General features: G+C 39.8%; 1 protein-coding gene across 4 annotated transcripts in view; it reads right to left on the bottom strand.

Moving 5' to 3' along the window:
* Nucleotides 1-912: 912 nt before the first annotated feature.
* Nucleotides 913-8,490, bottom strand: part of PHF21A (PHD finger protein 21A) — a 127,638-nt gene continuing 120,060 nt past the window's right edge. For all 4 annotated transcript variants that reach the window (XM_008919792.3, XM_018082275.2, XM_008919793.3 and 1 more), the window contains exons 15-18: nucleotides 5,946-6,101; nucleotides 4,242-4,317; nucleotides 3,822-3,925; nucleotides 913-1,923 (exon numbers count right to left, since the gene is read on the bottom strand). In XM_008919792.3, coding sequence (XP_008918040.1) covers nucleotides 1,669-1,923; nucleotides 3,822-3,925; nucleotides 4,242-4,317; nucleotides 5,946-6,101 — 591 coding nt within the window. In that variant the 3' untranslated portion in view covers nucleotides 913-1,668. The remainder of the gene's footprint in view (nucleotides 1,924-3,821; nucleotides 3,926-4,241; nucleotides 4,318-5,945; nucleotides 6,102-8,490) is intronic.

The raw sequence follows: 8,490 nt of genomic DNA, 5'->3' as shown, positions 1-8,490 counted from the left end.
GCATTTTCTCCAGTTCTGACACCTTTTTAATAGAAATCACTTGTTTAGGAAACAAATAGCACTTTTGTAATTTTTTTACAATGTTTCTTACCTTGATCTTATTTTAAGTAACACTAGGAAGACCTCAATATCTTTTATTTTCCTTTTTAATTTAAAAAAGTTGTTTTTTTTCCCCCAGATACAAAGATTTTGCCCTTGCATAAAAAAACAGTGCCCAAAACGATGACACAAGGACTCACAAAGACTCACTGTATCTCACTGACACTATTACTTCTAATCTATACCATGCAAGGTCCCATCTACCTCTTTAATTAGACTGTCAGCCTGAAAAACAGCTTTTCTATTCCTTATTTAGTTCTTGTTACCAAAAGAAGAGAAAGGAAGTGAAAGAAAAGGACATTTCTCTGTTGAGTTCACACATCTGGGTTATGTGCTACTTTGTTCAGGATACCTTTGTTGTTTATAAATACAGAAAAGGGCTGAAATCTCATTTTCAAGTAATTGATGCACATTTTCTCTTGAGATACCTCCATCCAATGCTCCAAGCTGACCCTGAATTCTGGCCCTCATTTTCCCATTCCCAACATAGACTTTCTGGATGAATGTGAGGACCCAAACCAATTCTGCAAAGGAAGTCTGTCGTTTAATGTGAAGAAACAGGATTAACCCCAAGCTGTTGGGACAGTAGATCCTCAGCCTATACATGTGAGGGGAAGCAGAGGGGCAGGTACTGATCTTTTCACACTTGTGACCAGTGACAGGACTCAAGGAAACGGCATGAAGCTGAGTCAGGAGAGGTTTAGATTAGATAGCAGGAAAAGGTTTTTCACCCAGAGTGTGGTTGAGCACTGAAACAGGCTCCCCAGGGAAGTGGTCACAGCACCAAGCCTGGTTGAGTTCAAGAAGCGTTCTGACAATGCTCTCAGGCACATGGTGTGATTCTTGGGGTGTCCTGCACAGGGCCAGGAGTTGGACTCGATAATCCTGGTGGGTCCCTTCCAACTCAGCATATACTATGATTATATGATTATATGTGCTGGTTACTCAGTGAAAAGTCCATCTCCTTTCCTTTTGTAAATCTCCTGTCTAAACAATAGTAAATACTGCTTATTTGATAGACTTGTCCCTTCTGGGCACTGGGATTTGATAATTTATATTTCTGGTTTTTTTGGTTTAATAGTACTGAGAGTTTAGAAACAGGAAAAGCCCATAGGCTCTTTGGACTTGTTTTTGTTTTCCCCTAGCTAAACAAACTGTTCTGCAAATAGGAACTTGAAACCTGCTCTCCTCCCTTATCCCTGCTCCTCACCCCAAACAAAAATAAAACAAACCTATAGTGGCTGTGGAGGCTGCTGCAGGCACACACTGGTGTAAAATATAGAGAGAGTAAATATATTATTTCACTTGGCATGGTGCTGGCAAAGAACCCCCAGCTGGCACTATTCATGTAACATGATCCAAACTTCGCATGTACACACAGAATAAGAAGGATCAATTGGCAAACTCCGGTGCCGCCTGGCACAAGCATCTTCACGCTCTCTCTGGAACCAAAGAACTAAAGAATTCTGCACTTTCCAGAAGAAATCCAGTTTTGCTTTTCTAGAGTTTCTTTATTTTGCTCTTTCTCCTCGCCGCCACCTCCCTTGGCTCCTTCTTAACTTCACTGTGTTATTTAGTCTCATCGCCCTTGTTACAGTTCACCATGCAGCTCTGGGAAGGGGAGGGGGCTAAGGTGGAGGTGGCAGCATTAGTATTGTTAGTGGAGTCCATGCCGTTGGAGATGGCTACTGAATTGACCTCAGAGTTTATGGGTTTTGAAAGGTCGATGCCTTGAATGAGGCGGATCAGCTGTTTTACCTTCTCCAAGGAGCTGTGCATCTCCTTCTGTTTTGCAAGGATGGTATTCTTCATTTCCATGCATTTCTGCAGCAAAACAGAAAAGCAGTAATAAGTTCAAGCTTATGAATGAAAGCAGGTAAGAGAAGGAATATGCTGTTCACAGATCTAAATGTAAGAACCTAGAAAAGACCGCAGCTACAATTTCACTTTTCCAACACAGAAGAAAAAAAGTCTCTGGGCTGTGTTCACAGGAGAATTCATTAACTGCAGGCTGAGGAATTAAATTGCCAGGACATAGCTGTCACCTGGTATGGCTCCCTTTTATTCCAAGGTGTTCTGCAAATGAACACAGACAGCTCCATCCTTTTGTGTTCCTTTTGAAGGAAAACTTTCAAGTATATGCTCTTACTATTTTTTCTATTAGTATAGCATTACTGAAATTTCTTTAGCTCAGATCTGCAAGCTCAGGCATCCTACTGCAGCTGACTGCTGACAGTGTGTGTGCACACCATTAGTGGGATGCAGCCTTTGCTTTCATACACATTTTAGTAGGAACATCACTTCCTTCTCTCAATAAATAAAGGGGCACTTGAAAAGGAAAACAAACTCCTCTTCACTTGAAAATCTTATTTTGCGGCCACTTCTTTCTCTTAGAAGTGGTAGTAACACAGCTAGCTCATCAGTTAAGCGTCAGGGTAAGATAATTTTTTAAAAAGGCCACAAATGATGTTTCAAGAGTGAAAAACTGCTTATATGTATATTTGAAACCCTCAAAAATGAGCAAACAGTAGCTACGTCTGTTACATTCAGGTTTTTAGGCAAAGATGGCAACCTTTCTACATTTTTTAAATCTTTTATTCATGCTGATCTCCAGAAACTGTTGGTTTTAACTTTACTATTTTCACATGCAGCTCCTGGCACCATAGTAACACCATAAAATCCAGACCGATTGTGTCTGTTTTGGACAGGTCCAATGTAAGTATAAACACTCTCTTTACCCACTGCCAATCCTTCATGTTAAAGGCTTGCATCTGCCTGGGTGCCTCACTGAGAAACAGTGTAAGTGCTTTAGTACTGCTCAGGTTACACCCAGCTACTGCTAATAGAAGATAACAGTGTCACAAACTGCTAACCAGCACCTCTCACCATTCGTTTGCTCCCAATCATATTATTGTATTATCAGTGCTGAGGGGCCTGAAAACACAGGACACTTCTGTTCTAGTAGGCAAAGACAGGCAGCCTGGAGAGTGCATCTGTATTTAAGAAGTCTGTTCTTATGTATCCAGCCTTACACATCGGAGATTTCGGTGTGTTTCATTATGTGACACTGACCAGCACTAAGTGAGGGGCTCAAAATTTACGTTGGCAACTCAAGAGACTGATTTGCATATTAAGGTGAGAAGAGAGAGCAAATTAATACGTATGTTCCAATTACTGCAATAAACTAAGGTGGAAACTAAAGCTTCTGGTTTGAAGTATGACACTGTCTAATTAAATATTATGCAGAGCCCTGCACAGCGTCCAGGTGCTGACTGCCAAGGTAACATGCCAAGAGCCTGAGAGTCATCCTTGAGCAAACAGTTGCTTTTGCATCAGGAAGGTCTGGAAAGCTCAACAAGACTATAACTCTCATTACACACAAAGGCTCAACCATTCTTCTTTAAGTGAACCACTGGAGATTTTGATTTAATCTACTGCCCACAGACGATAATGCTCTGTGTCGTTTTTGTCACCTGCTGATATTACAGGTCTACCAACACAGCCAGCATGGATCATGTATAAGAGACTCAATGTAAGTATATGTTGCCTTTATTTCATTCCTGCTCCCCAAAGTCCTAAAAAGCAAAGGAAAATGCTCACTTAGTTCTCAGTAAATCCAGTGGAAGACAGGTCTAGTACATCAAGTCACTCTATTATAGTTTTCTCTCTGCATTCTGGCACTAGAACACAGGTGAAGAATTATTTGGGAGGACAATACTCACTGTTATAGAATTGCTGAGCTGTTTGACCTTCTGCTCTAGTTGTTCTCTTTCCTGTTTTAAATCTGAACTCCATTTAAGTAGTTTCTGTTTTTCCTCTTCTTTTGCTGCAAAACAGGATATTTAAAATGTTTCTGTTACAACAGTGAATAGAGGGTCTAAACCACTTCATGTAAAGAGCATAACTGGGTTTAAAGTCAATTCAACAACTTGTGCACTGAATCACCCCCCAAATTTTACCCACACACATAAGCATCACAGAAGGCTTAATAAATATTTAGACTGCTATTTTCACTTCACTAGTTATTAAGGTTCTTCCCCTTTAATTTCCTTTTATAAAGGAAGTACCATTCTGTCCCATTCCCAAAATAACACCTTCCTATGTTAAAAGTGAAACAAAAGTGTTGTACACCATTTTCCTACCTGCTTTATATGCAATATATGAATGAACAATTGCTAAAGTTCCCGGCCATGGGATTGCTTCTTCCTTCTTTAGCATCTGAAAGAAAATTGTTTATAGAGATATTGCTGGTAAAAAAATCTACCTCAGAGAAAATAAAAAGGAGAGACAGAAAGAGGGAAAGACTGAGGATTTTCTTTCATGGCTATCATTAGTCTCAGTCCTCTTAATGTGAAGCTTCACAGACCTTTTCTGAGATTTAACAGAGTGAATTATTCACAACTGTATTGTGGCTTCCACAAAACAGGCCTGTTTCTTACAAATGTCAGCATTTTCCTAAATTCCCTCCATAGCCACAAATAACATCTATTAATGAAACTGAACAACTCAAAAGAGGAATGAAAGGATAATATATCTGAACTCAAACTCTCCAGGAGACATAAACATTACTTCATGATTCAGACAAATTGCTGATCTTAGTTGTTCTGGGAGAAAAGTTTTCATGCCACAGAACAGTCTCCACATCATACATTCAAACATCACGCTTCCTGCCTAGTAAAACATGAAGCTGTCCTATCTTCCCTTCTTATCAGAATCATCTTAATAGAGTTGTCAAACTCTCTTAAAAAGGGTAAGCATCATTTCTGTCTTTCATATCCTTCCTACATTTTGCTTCCTAACAAACTTTTTTGAGAGGAAAGACATATTTTTAATTACTGATCAGTGGTACCTCGGAAGACAGAGGACTCAGTTTACAGTGAAATTACTAAGATCTCCCTCCCTACTTTGTGGGAACCTATCACAGAAATATGAAGAGGAGGGGTAAGGTCAAAGTAGGCAAGAGCAGGAATAAAGGGAAGTGGTCACAGTCCCTCCTCTCTGGCAACTACTGACCAAGTCACTTGAATTCTGAGCAGCACATCATATGTCAGGTTGTTTTCTCACATCACTACCTGGCTAACCAAAGGTCATGTGGGTGACCAAGCAGCATGCTGTGTTAGACAAAATGCTAACAGCTTCAGGCTGCTCATTATCAGCAGTCCTTTGTAATTTCTGGAGTTCCATGGAAGGGTTAGGAATACAATAGTTTACTTCTTCATCTTGTAATCTCAATGCAATTATGAACAAAATATTAAAATATAATCTGTTCACTTCAACTGTGTATTTTCAGAGAGGGATCTGCAAGGAAGGACCACCAAAGTGTTCACCTATCCTCATTATACAGATGCTGGGTGATATTATTAAAGAGATCGCTGAAGACAACCTCTTTATATGAGTAAACAGGGGCTTATATTTGCTCTACCTATTGAAGTAGGCTTGTGCAAATGTTTTATTTATTTGTCCAGAAGAATATACTAATAACTTTTGAAGAAACAATGAACTTAAGATGAATAGCAAAAATTCTGTGGGTAGAAAGATAGAAATATCGGTCATGGATAATCTTTCCCAAAAAAGTCTGCATGCTTTGGCCCAGAAAAAGAGCAAAAACACCAGGGTACAAATACAGACTCCAAATTTGGGAGCAAGACCTAACAGTTTTGTATTTGCATGCATTCTGACAGAGGTAATTTAATTAATTTCACACAAGCCTTATTACAGATCAAATAGATTTGTTCAGTGCCAGGCTGTCTTGGTCTAAGTAACCCAAGCAATCTGGTTATTTTCTTTAACACAGAAAAATCTTCACAGTGCATTGTATATAACTCCCCCTGTCTGTCAAACAATACCTGGTCTTGACATTTGGGACAGATCCACATGCCCTTGGGAATGGTTTTCAGAGGCGGGTCCAGACAGTCCAGGTGATAAACACGTGAACAGGTGTCACACATCAGCAATTGCCCGCTTTTTCTGCAAACACTGCAAAAATCCTCATGGATATCACCCTACAAAATTGAGGGGAAAGGGTGGGGGTTAGAGAAAGAGAGAGAGAGAAGGTAAAAAGTGAACTTTGGCCTTTGACATCTACATCCTAGTTGAATTGAAAGTTTACAGCACAAACTATTTCTAAGGGGATTCCAAAAGATCAAGCCCTTTTTAGTCTGTGAAACAGGAAAACCAGGCAGCATGTCACTGACATCAGTCCTCCCAAACACTCCCTCTGTCCTCCAGAGGCAAAATGGTACAGCAAACACTTACTAACATAACTTCTCTTAACAACTGCTATCCCCTAGTCTTTCTTCTTTCAAATTCCCACTTTATCCTGCTTTTTATTTGCCTGAACTGATGAGCTACACACTTTCTTAACCCTCCTCATTTCTGGATGTAAGCCCAACTCCCCTCCAGGAATGCTGATGAGGCTGTCTTTTGCCAGTAATGGTATGTAAGAAACCCCGAATGACTTAAAAGAGCACTGTCAAATATTTAGGTCACCTTTAAAAATGAAACTGTAAGGAAAAGGGGTTGTGCTTGTAAATGAAAAAGGACAGAATTAATTATGTTCTGCGACAATTCTTTTTACTTCACTTAGGCTACCTCAAGTTGCACCAGAAAAAGCTGTGAGTCAAAACTTTCTCATTCTCTACAGAGTGGTTTGTTTCATCACTAACAAAGGCTGAGCGCCAGGATGAAAGAGTATCAAGAGAGATTCTAACTAAGGGTTTTTCAAAAAGAAATAATTGAAAACACGACTGGCCGTGTCTTTTAAAACAACTAGGTTTATTTACTATTGCTTCACCATTAGAGAGAATTTTTTCTACAGTCATTAATATCCCAAAAAGGTAGGTCTGATTTTTGTGACTTTTTCTTCTCTCTCTCCCCTCCTGTTACTCCCACCTCATGCTAGGAGCAGTGGTGGTGTTTCTGTTTGCTTTTCTCTGTTTTTAGGATATTTGAACAAAGAGGCATGAAAGAAAGGTGGCTCAGCATTCATATTGAAGGCAAGGGGCACCCAGCCCTCTCCTCTCACCACCTGTGGGTTGCCCTGGAAACTCCACATATTCAAGGCCCTACCCCGAGTCTGAAATACAAACTTTGCACCAACTTACAATGAAGTTTCACACACACACCAGATCTGCAAGACTGAGATCTTAGATGTGTGTGTTGAGTGGAACTGTGGGTATATGCTTCCCCTATATGAAATATCAACATGTGCAAGCTTTCATTTTGATGCATATTGTCTTTTCAGGTGCATGAATAAGTTCTATCAATTTTGAGGGATGGCAGATTTGGCCATGCACTTACACAGTAAGTTACCAGCCAAAAAAAATTACACTAATCTCCACATGTTAGAAGAATGACATACAAGCAACCTGCTCAGGTTTCTGTTTCCCAGCTCTCTCGCTCATGAGGCCGTTCTTCAAAGAGAAGGCTATTCTTCTCTTAATTCCCAAGGTTAACAGTGATTTCATGTTTTGTAAAGGATCAATCTTTAGTGATTTTTCAGTGCCATGCTTTGGATCCATAACTCCCAGGGATCACTGAGAGCTGAATAATGGTATTACTTCATCCTTTAACACCAAAGAGTTCCTCGGTGTTAAATGAAGAACTAAATGGGTGACACTTCATGCTTCTTGTGAAGTGGTATGTGTAACCAGGCTGGGAAGAACTTCTTTTCCTCTGTGAGTACAAGGAAAGGAAGGTAGGCAGGAGATGTCATATAAGCTAAAATAAAATCCTCCGCAATCTAAGGAAAAATTAAGGAGGAAAATTCTCTCATTTTAGAAAAAAAATTCTACTCCAGAGAATTACATATCTTAAGATGTTTGGGTTGCCACAGATTACAGATTGCCACAGATTGCTCTTGGTAACTGGCTCAGGTGCAATATTATTGCTTTGCTGAAAACCAAACCTGTTATACCTCATACCCTGCAGAAAGAGACCTACAAAAGAGACAAATGTAGTTTCTTCTTGAGGAGAAGACATTTATAAATTTAGACCCAGAACATTCCAAAATCAACTGAATGCTGCAAAACCTGTAGTGATACAGCTGATCAGTGTGCAATGCAGCTGAACACATGGAGATGACAACACAAGGGCACAAAATTCACAGTCCTATGTTTGGTAATGCAAAATTCAGGGCATTTCCTCACAATTAATAGCTGTCCTTACCAAAAACCCAGCCACTGTTGGATTCCAAAGAAATGCCCCAGGTTTTATGGGCAGTTAATAAATATATGCATAAAGATGTTCTGGATTTGATGTTGTGACATGCATCCTACTAACCTCAGCTTCTGAACCAGCTCTGTGTAGGCTGTAGGCAGTCAACTTAGGCTAGAGCAGAGCTCACTGAGGCAGGCTGAAGTGACTGAAGAATAATTTCAGAAGAGACATCAT

The sequence above is a fragment of the Manacus vitellinus genome, unplaced genomic scaffold (genome assembly GCF_001715985.3).
Source record: "Manacus vitellinus isolate BGI_N305 unplaced genomic scaffold, ASM171598v3 scaffold_6_pilon, whole genome shotgun sequence".
Taxonomy (NCBI): Eukaryota; Metazoa; Chordata; class Aves; order Passeriformes; family Pipridae; genus Manacus; species Manacus vitellinus.
The sequence above is the reverse complement of the archived record's forward strand: the minus strand, read 5'-3'. Positions and strand labels throughout refer to the sequence as shown.